Consider the following 16,010-nt stretch of genomic DNA (forward strand, 5'->3'; position numbering starts at 1 on the left):
AATCTTTCTCACATCCTCTGCAGTGAAGATGGATGCAAAGAATGAATTTAGCTTTTCTGTGATGACTTTGTCTTTCTTGGGTGCTCCTTTAGCAACTTGATCATCCACTGATCATTGGCAGACTTCCTGCTTCTGATGTACTTCAAAAAAATTGCTCTTCGTTTCTGTGTCTTTTGCTACTTGCTCTTCAAATTCATTTTTGATTGCCTAATTATATTTTTACACTTGACTTGCTTATGCTTTTTATTGTCCTTTCTATTTACCTCCAATTTTAAAGGATGTTCTTTTGGCTTTAACCCCTCTTTTAGTCTGCTGTTTAGCAATGATGGCATTTGTTTGGTCCTCTTACTGTTTTTTTTAATTTGAGGTATACGTGTATTTTGAGCCTCTATTATGGTGTTTTAAAATAGTTTCCATGTAGTTTGCAGGCATTTCACTCTTGTGACTGTACTTTTTAATTTCTGTTTAACTAGCTTCCTCATTTTTGTATAGTTCCCCTTTTTGAAGTTAAATGCTACTGTGATATGTTTCTTTGGCATTTTTCCCCCTACAGCAAGTTAAATTTAATTACATTATTGTCATTTTTACTGAGCGGTTCTTCTACGTTCAACTCTTGGACCAGATCCTGTGTGCCACTTAATACTAAATCAAGAATTGCCTCTCCCCTTGTGACTAGCTGCTACGAGAAGCAGTTATTAATTGTGTCTAGAAATGTTATCTGTGCAGCCTGTCGTGAGGTGACATGTACCCAGTCAATACAGGGATAGTTGAAAACCCCCATTATATTTGGGTTTTCTGTTTTTGTAGCCTCTCTAATCTCCCTGAGCATTTCACAGTCACCATCACCATCCTGGTCAGCTGGTCAGTAGTATATTCCTACTACTATACTCTTATTAATAAAGCATGGAATTTCTATCCATATTCTAAGGTACAGTTTGATTCATTATTGACTTTTATTATATTTGTCTCTGTTTTCTTTCGCATAGTGTCACTCTCTCTCACCAGTATGACCTACTCTGTCATTCCTGTGTACTTTGTACCCTGATTACTGTGTCCCATTGATTATCATTGTTCCACCAAGTTTCTATGATGCTTTTTATATCAGTATTTTCACTGAATGCCAGGCACTCAAGTTCTCCCTCTTAGTATTTACACTTCTAGCATTTGTATATAAGCATTTATAAAAATTTCTCAGTATTTAGTTGTCTGCCTTCATGTGATACAATTGAATGAAACTTTTTTTCATTTGACTGTTTCTCTTCAGTTCCTACCTGTACTTCATCAACTTTTATTCTCTACTCTTTACTAGGATATAGAGTATCCCGTCTAATAATCCTCTCCTAGGGAATTTATTGCCTCTCCTCTGTCTGAACTGTGTGCTTCTCCACAGTTGTCAGCTTTCCCCTGCCCCTTAGTTTAAACACTTCTCTATGACCTTTTTAATTTTACTTTCCAGCCATCTGGTTCAGTTTTGGTTTAGGTGGAGCCCACCCTTCCTGTATAGGTTCCTCCTTTCCCAAAAAATTCCCCGGTTCCTAATAGACTTAAATCCCTTCTCCCAACACCATCTCATCCACACATTTGGTTCCTGCAGTTCTGTCTGTCTAACTGGTTCTGTGTGTGGAACTGGAAATATTTCAGAGAATGCTACTATGGAGGTCCTGGACTTCAGTCTCTTACCTAGCAGCCAGAATTTGGCTTCCAGGACCTCTCTTCTACGTTTCCTTATGTTTCCACTGGTACCTACATATACCATGACCACGACTCCTCCTCAGCACTACACATAAGTCTATCTAGATGTCTGAGAGGTTTGCAATCTTTGCACCAGGCAGATAGTTCACCATGTAATTCTTCTGGTCATCACAAACCAACTATGTATATTTCTAATAGTCGAATCCCCCATTACTATTATCTGTGTGTTCCTAATAACTGGGGTTCCCTCCCCTGTAGGGGTATCCTCAGTGCAAGAGGATACCGTGACATCATCTGGAAGGAGAGTCCCAACTATGGAATCATTTCCCTCCATTTGATGATCTTCTTCACAGAGACTTTCATCCTCCTCCACAGCACAGAGGCTGAAAAGTGGTGATGCTTTCCAAATGATTTAAAAGCTAAAATCAGCATCCAAGGCCATATCACACCTTCTTCCTATAAAATCACAGGAGAGGTGGGTGTCCTGGGAAGCATTGGAGTTTACAACAGATATTCCACTCCTTGAGGGGAAGTCTGTAAGAGCCACGGTGGTGCAGTGGAAAGTGCAGAGTAGCACCACAGCATTTCCGCAAGACATTTACCCATGTCACGAACAGCCTTGTTTGGCAGAGATAGTATAACTTTCTGGCTAAAATCTGTCTTCATTTTTTATCCTCAGTGTTTTAATACTTGTAACTAGAGCTCTCAATTAATCACAGTTAACTCATGCGATTAATTTAAATTAACTCAATTAAAAAAATTAGTCGCAATTAATCACACCGTTAAACAATAATAGAATACCGATTTAAATTGATTATAAATATTTTTGGATTTTTTTCTACATTTTCAAATATATTAATTTAGAATGCTCACTTTATATTATTTTTAATTACAAATATTTGCATAGTAAAATGATAAACAAAAGAAATAGTATTTTTCAGTTCACGTCTTACAAGTACTATAGTGCAATCTCTTTATCGTGAAAGTGCAATTTACAAATGTAGATTTTTTTTTCACATAACTGCACTCAGAAACAAAACAACTTAAAACTTTAGAGCCTACAAGTCCCCTCAGTCTTACTTCTTATCAGCCAGTCGCTAAGACAAACAAGTTTGTTTACATTAATGGGAGATAACACTGACTGGTTCTTATTTACAATGTCAACTGAAAGTGAGAACAGGTGTTTCTGTGGTACTGTTGTAGCTGGTGCTGCAAGGTATTTATGTGCCAGACATGCTAAACATTCCTATGCCTCTTCACACTTCGACTTGTAGATTGCATTACCTTTTGTTTATCTTTTTACAGTGCGAATATATGTAATAAAAAAATGATATAAAGCAAGCACTCTACGCTTTGTATTCTGCATTGTAATTGAAATCAATATATTTGAAAATGTAGAAAAACATCCATAAATATTTATAATCAATTTGAATTGGTGGTATTCTGTTATTGTTTAACAGTGTGATTAAAACTGCGATTAATCATAACTATTTTTTTAACTCACGATTAATCCCAATTAATTTTTTTAATTGTTTGACAGCCCAACTTGTAACCAATACAATAAAATCCACCAACATTGACAACTATCAGAGCAAACCAAACCAAAAACCCCGCACAAACCTCTCAGTTTAGAAAAATCTTGCAGATGAGACCATTCTAGATGAATATGTGTTGACAAAATAAATATAAATGGATAACTGTAAACGCAGTGTTCCCAACAGCAGTATGCAATGCTAATGTCCTTTTAAATGCCTTTTAAAGGCAGCGATTCATTCAAATGTCATGTTGCTGATGACCTTGTCTTTCCCTGCAGGAGCTTCAGTCTCGTGTTCCTGAGGGGCAGCGTCTTTTCGAAGATCTCCGTAGTCTTCAGACAGTTGCCGGAACCTCTGAAGACATGGAGGACCTACGTTATCGATGGATGCTCTATAAATCTAAAGTCAAAGACTCCTGCAGCTCATTGGTAGGTGAACGGGCGCCAGAGATGTTAGCATTAAAGACACTGTAGACCTTTTCTATGATTCTTTGAAATAACCATGAGTTTTTTACTACTGTGGTCCCAATCCAGAAAGGACATAAGCATGTGCTTAACTTCAAGCATATGGGTAATCCCACTGAAGTCAACTGAATGTATTTATATACATACGCACTTTCAATATGCAACTTGAAATCCTGTGACCTCTTTGTCTCCATGCAAGCAACGCTCGTTACTTTTGCTTGAGTAAATACTTCAGAACTGGCCCAATAGTGATAATATCTCCAACACCATATCTCAGGGACTGGGATGTAGGCGGTCTGGCCTAGCAATCACAGCTGGACTGAGGTCTGCCACCAGGACTGGAGTTGCCGGGCTGGAGTTGGAGGAATCGCAAGGCTAGGTCCCGTAAACAGGGTCAGAGTCAGGCTGGGGTCGGAGACTGGAGATCAAAGATAATACCAGGTTAGAATTGAGAAGCAGAAATCAGGGTCAGAGTCAGGCTGGAGTCAAAGATCGGATAGCAGGAGTAGAGGCGAAGTATAACATTACAGCAGACTGAAGTCTGGATGGTTTGCCCAGACAGCTTCCTGGAGCAACCCCTGAGCTTTAGTAGGGGCACTTGGCCAATCAGAGGCCTGCAGGGTACTGTCACTCTAGGTTTCTTTGTCGGTACTTCCTGCAGCACCTACTCTCCACAGTGCTTCCTGGCTGTGCCTCCATGTGGCCTCCCAGTGACGCTGTGGGACTATCAGCTGCCCCAGGTTCCACAGACCTAGGTTTTAGTCCCCAGGTCCTTGCAACATATAGTTGGTGAGTACATGTAATATATAACTTTCTCTTAGATATAAAGTGAGGAATTCCCTGGGGCTTCCTTCCCTTCCCCCTGCTTGCTCCTTCTCTTCCTCACAGAATATTCTTTTGCACAATTACTGTAACAAGGTTATATGCCCACAGAACTCTATTATAACCATCTTCTGTTCTGTGTTGCTCTGTGAGTCAGTTGTATATGAAGATAGTTGTATATGAAGGCATTGTAAAGAAGATGGAGTGTATCCAGTAATGGATACTGTAAATAATAATAATAAAGATATTTGCAGTTAGTTTTAGCATAAATTGGCATAGTTAAGTCACGATTTTCCAAAGTGACTAGTGATTCTGAGCGCCAAACTTTCAGATTGTCGATACTTGGCACTATCTGCAATAAATCCTCTTTAAGATATCTTAACTTGGACACCTGAAAATTGAGCAACCTAAAATAACTCAACATTTTAGAAAATCTTGGCCTGAAGGTGTGGGAGAAAATCTGTAATCATTGTCCTTTTCAGCTAGTCTTCAAAGAAGCTGTCAGTGAGTTTCAAATTGAAAGTATTTATTTAGAATACACATCCTTTGATTTGCAATAGAGGTGAAGGGCAGTCTCTGTTAATCAAAGTATTATGGAAATAATATAAAATCAGAGTGATTGTGTGGTACATTTTTCCCCAGGTATCTTGTGTAAGAATACATTTAGTCAATAGGTGTCAGTAAAATCAAAGCTATTTCTTAGGTAACACTGCATCTGACTCACATTGTCAGGAAACAAAATCCATTTGGGCTTTATTCCTGATGTGCATTAAAAAGCTCATTAAACACCAATCACCTGCTGTTTCAGCCTATCCAGATGACCAGAAATTTGAAAGAAACATTCCCCCTTGTGAAATGAATATTCAGTTATAGGCTCCACTGGGATCTCAGGTTCATGGAATTTTGTGTTCTTGTATTTATTTTTTTTCACTCTTTTTTAAACAGACTCCCACATCTTTGGAAGAACCAGATGGATTCAGAAAGGTACAATGTTTTCCAGTCATTAAACTCACAAATGTTAGATTAGAAGTTTCACAGGTGATTACTTTTAAATGACTTTTTTTTAAGGATCTTGAAAAGAGCTGGTTGCAGTAGGATAAGCGTCTATGTGAAGTACCTTAATAAGGAGGCTGCTCTTCTACAAGGCCTGGTGTACACTTAAAAATTAGATCAACCTAGCTACATAGTTCAGGGCTGTAAACATATTTTGCACCCACCCTGACCATCGTAACTAGGTTGACCTAAGCCCCAGAGGAGATGAAGCTAGGTTGATGGAAGAATTCTTGCACTGAGCTAGCTGTCGCCTCTTAGAGAGGTGGGTTAGTTAGAGCAACAGAAAAATCCCTTCCATCGATGTAGGAAGCGGCCACACTTCAGTTGTAAGTGGCACAGATGCAACGCCATAGCCGAGCTGCTGTAGTAGCAGCTAGAGTGTAGACACACCCCAAGTTTAAAAAGGAGAAGCAGATTCCCTTTCAAGGGAATTCAATTCCTTCTACTCTCATGGTATTGCCCTTGGACTGTCCTACCACTGTAGAAGCATAGGAACTGGATGTCCATCTCCTGTGTAGACGAGGATGAAAATTTTGTAAAGTACCTAATAATTTAAGCTCTTAAGCCCCATTTTCAAAAGTGGCGTAGGGGCTAGATCCACAAAGGGATTTAGGCAGCTAATTCCAGACGAGGGGTCACAGCTGTGAATCCTGTGTGGGAATGGGCACCTCCCTCCAACGCAGAGTTAGGTGCCTAACTCATAGGTTCATAGATTCCAAGGCCTGCAGGGAGCACTGTGATCATCTAATCTGACCTCCTGTATAACGCAAGCCAGAGAACTTCCCCAAAATAATTCCTAGTGCAGATCTAACTCCCTTTGATGGGTGGATCTTGGGCCTTAGCCCCACCCCTCTCCTCAGCATTCCCTACTGGCTATACTAGATGTTTCTCCACTCAGTGTGTGCTGGCTTTTATGAATCCTGTTCCTAGGTACCCATCTCTCCCCATACATTATATGGGGAGCTTGGGCACCTAACTCAATGCTGTGGATTCCTCTAGGCAGCGGGATGCCTAAACTTTATGCATTGCAGTGCCCCCTTTGTAGATCTAGCCTTTAGGAGCTTAAGTCTCATTGAAAGTCAGTAGGACTGAGGCACCTAAGGGCCAGCGTTTTTAAAGTATTTTGGTGCCTAAGTCCCATTGGAGCTAGGACCCGAAATACCTCTCAAAATCTGGTGCCAGATAATTTTTGAAAGTGGGACTTAGGTTCCTAATTCACATTTTGAAATTTTAACATAGGCTGGATGAGCTATGTCCCTTCATGTGAAGAACTGTAGGGAAAGTAAAGTAATTTGCCTGATACTATTAGAATAAGCCCTGCTCCTGTGCAGCATTCTGTGAAGGAATTTCTCTTGGGACCAATCCCGTAAATGGCTGAAACAACCAAGAGTGGAGATGAAAAGAGACAGGCTTGAGAGAAAAGAAGAAAACCCCAGCTTTTGATTAAAGTTAAGGAGCAGTCCTTCTTTTGGGGCCTGATCTTGCTCTCATTAAAGTCAGTGAGTCTTTCCAGTGATCTTAATGGGATTGATTCAAGCTCTTTTTCTCCACTAGTATTTGCTCTGTTCATAAATAATGTTGGCTCCCACTTCACATCATCTCACCCGCCCTTTGTTGTTAGATGGTACAGATTGAGACTTTTATTTACACCACACAAAGTTAAATGAATGGATAGTGAGTTGTGTGACTTGATCACCACCTCACCCTATGCCAAATAACTCTGCTCTCCACAGAAGGAGGACATCTCCCCCCTGAGAACCATGTCCCGCTCCTCTGAAAGGATGCTAAACACATGCACCTGGCATTAAGTTCCCTTGTCACGCACATCCAGATCTTGTCATCCTGAAGTCCTCCCCATGCCAAAGCTTCCCAATGCATCAAGGCTGTTCCCCAGATGTTCAAAAGATGGGGTAAAGCCCTATGTAGTTCTTACGCTGATGAAGTACTAGTATGTGCATTGTGATACCCACATCTCTCTTGAATAATTCTGGCCAATTTTGAACAGTCATAGTAAGCCCCAAAGCCTTTTCCTTGTTGCATTTGTAGCTCAGCATCAGGCACTGAGTGTCATGAACCATATATCAGGGTCGCTGGATTTTTTTCAGCATGATAGTTCAAGTGGCAAGAATTTTCCCTTAAATTCCTAATCAGCCTAGGAAAACAATGTGGCTTTTTAATTCTTGCTGTGAAGGCTGTCCGACATTGCGCCAAACTGCTTTCTCTTGAAAATGACCGTAAAGGGAAAGTTCAAAGGACCACTTAAGAACATCAGTTTTAATATGGTTCTCTCTGGGTTAGAGTTGCCTGTAGCAGAAAATGTTTGACTCCATTGCATCTTCATTGAGCAGTGAGATTCCATCCTTGAATTCAACACCTAACAGTTGGCTGATACTCCTCCTCTCTCCTCCTCCTGAGTGATGTCCTGATACACTGGTAATTTCCTATGATACTTGCATGAAATGTTGGCAGGTTAGTAGCAGTTAGGCCCTAGGTGCAAATATCCCTGCCAAGCAGCACTGAAACCCTTCCCTAACTTTTGAACAACTACCCACTGCAAAGGGGGAGAGACAAAAAAAAATTCAGAAAAAGAACCAGAATCACTGAGGGCAAATACTTTCCTTTGCACCTAAAAGAACATTGGCAGGGAGTTCTAAGTGGTTTAGAAATGCTAATGACCCAAATGCTGCTGTCATTTGCACCCATCTTACACCAATGATGGATGGTTTATTGACTTCAATGGAGTTATCCCAGATTCATATTGGTGCCACTGAAAGCAAAATCTGGTCCATTATGATCAGAAATAGATGTATGAGTAAAATATCCCCTGACATAACAGCATGGGACCCTGCTCATCCTGAGAACTAGAAAGTGACATTGATCAGTCTGGTCTCATTGCTATCCAAGCTGGGAAAAGGACAAAAAGTATGAATGGGAAGGTGCAAATGGGAGTATAGATTGCTTTTTAAAATTAAGGTTAAATGATCTATGGTATTGCTAGCAATTGAGTTAAGTATTTTTTAAATATACATTTTATGTTGGCTGTATCCCTTCAAAACTGTAGCAGATGAAAATTCTCTGGGTGAATGACTAATGATGTTCTGAGTTAATTAACTTGTACTGAAATACTGCACCACTCGTGGGAGGAGGCTGCATCACCTCCTCACTTGCAAAATCCACTCCACTGAGCATGTGTGCAGTAGGAGCAGACCCCTGTTTGGGGGTTTTGAATGCTGCCTAGACAATGTGCTGATTCCCTGCTGAGGGGTGAATTACACCTTGGATGATTTGTTAAATCCCTCTTTTGTGTGAAGCCTTGTAGAAGCAGCAGCAGAGGCAGACTGTTAGGTGCTGAGTTGATCTTTTGCTTCTATGATGTGTTGTTTCTGGTGATTCTCATCCCATCTTCCATGTTTTAATAGTTTGTTTTTTAAATTTGAGTGGCATCAGTGGGAGGTGGAGATGTACAGGTGCTGCCGGTCCCATTCCATGTCTCCATTCCATTGCCTGGCTGCATGAGTGAATGCTGATGGTCTGTGCCATAGCCTCTTCCCTTTATATTAATGTGCTTCTTCCTGCTCACTCCCTCTCTCATTCTTCTTGTCTACTGAGGACATGCCACTAGCTAGACTTTCCCCCTAGATGAACGCTATGAGATAATGATCTCTTTTAGAGGGATTTCTTACAGACCAACAAAAAACTTTTGCAGGAAATTGTATCAGCTGCTGAGAATTTTTGGCAGGTGACCATGATGGGGTAACGTGTCTGTATATGTGTCTGTAATGCACCTAGCACACGCTGCGACATTATAGAGCAAATACTAAATAATAATTATGATAAATGTTACCTCTGAAGGTTGCTCCCAGCCAACTGAAAATATTCCACAAGCATTCTTAGCATAAATAAGGAATCAAAAGCTGGTTATTTATGAGGCTAGGTAGCACTGTTTGATTTATTTTCAAATTCCATTTCCTTGCTGCACAAATAATTTTGGCTTTATTGTTTGTACAAACAAAATAATTAGAATTTATTAAATTTGTGGTCACCTAATTGCTTCTCTTTGAGAAATTGCTGGATGTAATCTTAAGCAACACATGGGCAGAGGGAGTGTATAATGTAATCTTCTTTAGAAATCACCATAGATCTTGAGTCAATCAGATTAATGCAGCAATCCAGGAAGCTGTTGTGGACAAAGCTTATAGCACTCATTCCTTGCCTGGCAGAAAACAGTAATAACACAGACTGAATTTAAGATATTACAAGAATTATACAGGAAACAAAATCTATTTACAGTAACACAGCGTGGCATATGTATAGTGTCCTGTTAAAATGCATCATAGATTTTATTTTTTGGCAGTCAGACTCATGGCAGGTGTTTGGTCATTTGAAGTCTGCTGTAAAATAACATGCTTGGTAAAATGGAAACTATTTTTTTTTTTAAATGTGCATTAAGGCGACACACTTTTCCCAGTTTAATGCCTGTTTTATAAACACTGAGGAAATCTTTCTCCCTAAATAAGAGCAATCTTTCCCCCCAGAACCAAAATTTTGGGTCCAAATACACCAGATCCTTGGAGTAGTTCAGATCTGGATTTTAGATTTGTGGCTGGGGTCCATCTTCGCTCCAATCATCAACATTTTTCTCCCACGGAGAACTGGCTTGAGTGTTCTTGTTCATTTCATGTGCACCCAAGCCGGCCTGTAGGTTTAGGAATCAAACAACGCTACATGCCCCAGTCATGTGCATGATTCAGAGCAAAATGGACTTCTTACCATTTAAAAAGCATAGATTCACACCTCCAGGGACATAAGGGTAGTATCCCAGCTTTCTGGGCTGACTATGCTGGCCAGGGCTGCATGGGGGAGGGCAGCTTTCAATTTCGCTGAGACTCATAGTAGTTCCATCAGCAGACACTTCCCAGGAAAAATGCTGAATCAGCCTGGCTTTGCCTCCTCCCATACTGGGAGGCTGTGCCAGGCAGCTTCACCTGCTACAGAACTGCCTTGCTACCACATCCCAATTCTGCTCCCAGGGGTCCTTAAGTTCTGGGGAGTGAATCTGTCCCAATGTTTGTGGTTCTAGCAGTGGCTATACTAAGTGCCCAGAACATGAAGTTGCGTATTTATGCGCAAGACAAACCAGCACTGGCAGCAGCAGTGCAAGCTGCAAATACTGCACTATCCTGGGTCTGTAAGATGAGATGCCTCCCCAGGGGTAAGAAGGTATCTCAATTTCCATTGAGTCCTTGAATCCCATTCTTCTGCTGAGGATGTCAGGAGGTTGCCAGTTAGTTCTGACTGACAGTGCTGTTTACTTTCTTTGTGAGAAGGATACTTCCAATGAGCAGTTCCAGTAAGGGCAAATCTTAGCATTATTTGGTGAAGAAATATTGTACTCACCCGCTAACTGCAGGCAGCTGGAGGGAGATGTGGTGGCTAGTAGTAGAATAAAGCCAATGTTTAGCACCTTTAAACACCTTTTTTTATATTTGTATCAGAACTGCCATCCACCTTTGACACTGGCAGGATTCTCAGTGCACTTGTTTGAACAGGCTGTTTAAATGCACATTATCTTGTTTAAAAACCTTCACTATAATTCTGCTTGGGATTATTCAGCAGAACAAAGATAAATCTTTGGCTGTTTGTAACAGGGCAACTTTCGCTCCTGTCTTCTTGCCCACAAAAACTACACAGACTCCACTAGTTGTGCATTCGCAGTGCCTTTCATTTTGAGTTCCCTCCACCAATATCACCACAGTCCTCAGGCAACTGTGTCTGTTTACAATTTCTTGTGTGCTTTTGGCCCTCTCATTGAGACCTGAGGGGAACAGAGATTGCCCGTCCCTGAGGCCTCTGTGGATATGTGTACACTGCAGCTAAAAACCCATGGCTGGCCTGCACCAGCTGACTCGGGCTGCCAAGCTGTTTAACTGCAGTGTAGACATCCGGGCATAGGCTGGAAGCCAGACTCTAGGACCCTGCAAGGTGGGAAGGTCCTAGAGCTCCGGCTGGAGCCTGAGTCAGAATGTCTACACTGCAATTAAACAGGCCTGCAGCCTGAACCCCTTGAGCCTGAGTCAGCTGGCACAGGCCAGCCACAGGTGTGTAATTGCAGGGTAGACATACCCTGTGTGCCTGGGCTCAGCTAGTCCTTCTTCCCCCACCCCCAGCACTTCCTTCCTGTGCCTCTTTATCAGGTTTGGGCTGCTGGGCTAATTGACTCTGTCTCACCCAGCCTGATTATCTAAGTTGTTCTGCAGAACTAATTGGTGTCTAAGTGATCAGAGTGCAGGCTCTCCTGTTCCCTCCTGGACTCTGTCACTCTTGTTAATTTTGAAATGTGCCCCCAAGCTATTCTGCTGAGAGACTGGGCTTCAGTTTTGTAGCAACACTGTATATTATCTCATGGATGCACCACCATCCCGTCTGCTCGCTGTCATACATGCCTGTTTTATTAATCTTCCCCACTGCTTCCTAAACTCTTACCAAGGATCAAATATCCCCAATTTTTTTTTTTTAAAGGGCGGGAGGGAGGAGAGAGAAAGAAAGCCGCTTCCATTGATCATGTCATGAGCTTGCCGAGTTCAAAGCCAGAGACTTCTTGTGTGTCCTTGTGTATAAAGAATTGTAGAAGGCAATGTTTTCTTATTTATGGACGGTGCTGCTCTAACAGCTCCAGTGCCACCATCTTGCCTGTGGCATCCTAAGTGCACATTGTGCTGTATCTATCAGTAGAGGTTGGCTGTTGTAATTCTTTTCATCACAGGAACATGTGGCAGTGTACTTAGTTCTAAGCAACTTTGCAGCAGAAACTTTGAAATGTTCTCTATATGTCTTCTGAAACTCAGAGTATAAACTGCTGGTTTGTTTCTAGTTGTGATTTTAAGTTGACCCTTGTACAAAGATGCTGGCTTATAGTCTGGTCAACTTTGTGTATCCCTGAGTGCACTGGAGGAAGACAAAACCCTGGGATTTGCCTGTCTACTTATGAACTGGGCAGCTTTCAAAATTCCCCCCAGATGTTGCATGCACACAAGCATCCTCCCTCCCCCACACATCTCTTTTTAAAGAATGCTAAGGTTGCAAAGCCAAGCACTCCACAGTTAATATTATCTGTGTAATCTTAGTTCAGGCCCCTTGTGCCTTATGATACAGTCTTTAATTATATGACCACATGCTGTTTGTCCCATGGGATTCCTGATATGTACAGCAGCTCTGGAGGTACATTTGGGGGGTGGGAGGGGTCTGATATGCCTGGTGCACGAAACTCACAGATAAGTATTCTACCATTAGCTGGACAGGCTGTGGTTTAAAATGCCACTATTTCTTAGCTCCCGAAGGCAAATTAACACAGCATTCTCCTGTATTCTGGACTATGGTCAAAACCAAGTCAGAGGGAAAGCGATAACTAGCAAAATATTCTTTGCAGTGTTGTTGTAGCTGTGTTGGTCCCAGGATATGAGAGAGACAAGATGGGCGAGGTGATATCTTTTATCAGACCGACTTCTGTTGGTAGAAGAGATAGAGACCAAGCTTTCAAACTACAAGAACAAACTGAATCTGAAATACAAGAATATCACCTTGCTGTATGACCAGGCAAAACAGAGAAGCTGGGTTGTGTAGGAAAAAGTTATTCTTCAAATTACCAGTAACCCCAGCAAGGAAACAGGCTAGAAACTGCAGGCAAAGTAAATTCATTTTCCTTGCCTCAACTTTTTCCCCAGTGTAAAAGTCCCTCTTTGCACAGTAGATGTAATGCCAGATTTGGCTACTGTTACTCTCATTGAGTGGTATCTTACTCTACTGAAAGCCCAATGAAATAAAATCTTACCTTATAAATAAGGGAGCCTCAGAAAAATAGTATACGTAAGATACACTGAGCCTTGAAAGGCAGTATTGTTTTGTAGCTTTTAGTGGTGGATCTTGAAGCGCCTGACAAGCAGTGTTTAAGCCTCGTGACACATCTGTGGGTTAGACCAGTTTGGCCATTTCCTGTTTTGCAGAGGGGGAAATGGAGCCATGGTGTCTTATCTTCACACCGAGTCAATGACAAGTCTTGGGAGTAGAATCCATAGGTTCCCTGAAGCCCCAAAGCACAACTCCTGCTGGCAGGCACTGTATGGCGCTCTGTGAGCTGGGCTTCCAGACAGTCAGCGCTAGTGTGCGCCTGTTAGTCAGAGCTCTGTCTTGAGCCCAACATAGTGCCACACCTGAGGGGGCATGGAGGAGTCTGCCTCAGAGACCATTCCTCCTGGAGCTCCTGGGTGCACTTGGGAGTGCATCCGCTGCTACACCCCTGTATGGGGTGCGCCTATCTCTATCCCTGAGGCTGCTGTGGAGGGCTAGGGCCCTGGCTCTGCCCCCTCCCGACCCCCTTTTTGCATCCTTAGGATTATTCAAGCAGCCCATGGAAGTTGAGGAGAAAGGTCCATGTACCATTCCCACCACCACAGAGCACCTGCTGAAGGCCAAACAGTGTGTGGCCCTCAAGGAGCAGCCTCCTCCCTAGGAGAGCTGGACAGGCAAGAGAGAATGAGAGCGAGACTACTTTTACTGCCAACATGGATGCCTAAGGAGTCTAAGGACGTCCTGGATGCTCTAAGGCACTTGCTGGATGACGGCAGAAGTGGAACTGGGCCACAAATGGAAAAGCCCAGCATCTCTGCACCCACTCTCCAGCAGGAATAGATAAGTGGGAGGGCAAAGACAGAGCAGCTGGCTTGGCAATTAAAGGACAGCTCCAAAAATAAGGCAAATTTCAGAAGCAATATTGAATTCTGCAGAGTTATATGATGGGATTTTCAAAAGTGCTAAAGAGAGTTAGGAGCACGAGTTGCATTCAAAATCAATGGAGCTCTGCTTTTAACTCTCGGGTGCTTTTGAAAATCTCATCCATCATGTCCATCCCTCACTGAGCTGTTCACTGTTACAGAGACCTCTCCTTTAATAATGCTGATATTAAACCTTGTGCCAGTGAGAATGGTGCCTCCACTTCCTGATCCTGGTGGAAGCGCTCATTTTCTGACAGTGGGAGAAAGAGTTATCCTTCATCTTCATCAGCCAACGATAATTCTTCCTCAAATCTTCCACCCAACAAAACCACCACTGTTGGCAAATAGTAATAAACATGGTCTGGTTTTGCAGGGCTCTGGAGTCTGAAAGACAGGAATCTAAAACAAGTGTCTCTACCGTATTGCTGCACTAGGATATTATGGAGAATTAAATGGGAATAGAGAATAACTAGTGAAAATAGAAATCCCTAGTGAAATCCCATTGGTTTCCATGGCTCGCACCAAGGAGAGAGTGGTACGTTCTGTCTGTGTCAGATGTTGAAGAAGAACCCATTTTGTAAAATCAGAGCCAAACCCTGAAAGCTTCACTCAGGACTTGATGCTGCCACCTGTACTCAGGGTGATTAATATGTTGCTCTGTGAATAATCCCTCTGTAATCAATGGAACTACTCAACATAAGGGTGCAGAATTCCCTTCCCCGGCTTAGTTTTTATTCAGTCCTTACTTAGGCAAAACTCTCATTTAAGAGCATACTAAGGACTTCAGGATCCGATAGGACTAGGAGAAGGGAAAGACCCCTTAGGATGCCCAGTTGTGTCTGATGCCTTGGACACAATAGTCAAGAACAGCACATCCCCATATGTAGAAATGGCTCCTGTAGTGCTAGCAGGGTCACTACCTTCCGATTGGATGTGTAAATGCCAGCTGTGCACAATGAAGTTCCCTCAGGAACACATTAGTTTAGACTCCCAGTTTTTTCTAGTACTTCATCCAAAGCAAGGAACACAAGCAGCTGAAGTACCCAACGGATTCTCAAAGGGTCTGGGAGTTTTCACTGACTTCAATGGAATTTGGATCAAGCCTTAACCCAGTCACAATGCAGCAAATCAGTAATGGCAGAGCAATCAGCTGTCACTCGACTTCCTCAACATCCGCCAGATCCAATAACTAGAACTCCATCGGTCATTTGAGATCTCCATCGGTCATTTGAGATAGCAGAAAAAAATCAGCAGCAACAGAAGAATATTTTTACGGAATCATTATCTCATGCTTTGAAACTGTGTGTCTGGGTTGTGTGCCGCAGCAATTTCTATAAATGCCCCAGCATTTATATATACATAGATAGCACCAGGAGATTGAGGAGTTGAGTTACAAGGGGGAGAGACACCTCCAAAATTTCTAATCTAGCTAGATGCAGACCATTCTTCTGTGACATTTTAGCTTATTGACATTATCCTCTCCACTAGTGTTTTCAAAGGGCAGTGTCTGTTGTGAACGCAGTAGGAGTAAGGCATTGCCTAGTAATCTGATCGTAAGTGGGAGCCAGGAATTCTGAGCTCGAATTTCTAATCCCAGCTCTGACACTGGCTTTCTTTGCGGCTTTGAGCAAGTCACTTAACTACTCTTTGTTTCCTTTCCTTTGTAGAATGAGGCT

The 16,010-nt window shown here is 42.2% G+C and overlaps 1 protein-coding gene across 1 annotated transcript in view; it reads left to right on the forward strand.

The window, feature by feature from the left end:
* SYNE3 (spectrin repeat containing nuclear envelope family member 3) overlaps positions 1-16,010 on the forward strand; it is a 59,845-nt gene that overhangs the window by 42,443 nt on the left and 1,392 nt on the right. The window contains exons 16-17 of the mRNA XM_067555175.1: positions 3,506-3,655; positions 5,459-5,497. Coding sequence (XP_067411276.1) covers positions 3,506-3,655; positions 5,459-5,497 — 189 coding nt within the window. The remainder of the gene's footprint in view (positions 1-3,505; positions 3,656-5,458; positions 5,498-16,010) is intronic.

The sequence above is a fragment of the Emydura macquarii genome, unplaced genomic scaffold (assembly GCF_026122565.2).
Source record: "Emydura macquarii macquarii isolate MOO-44397 ecotype Brisbane River unplaced genomic scaffold, CSIRO-AGI_Emac_v2 contig_1551, whole genome shotgun sequence".
Classification (NCBI taxonomy): Eukaryota; Metazoa; Chordata; order Testudines; family Chelidae; genus Emydura; species Emydura macquarii.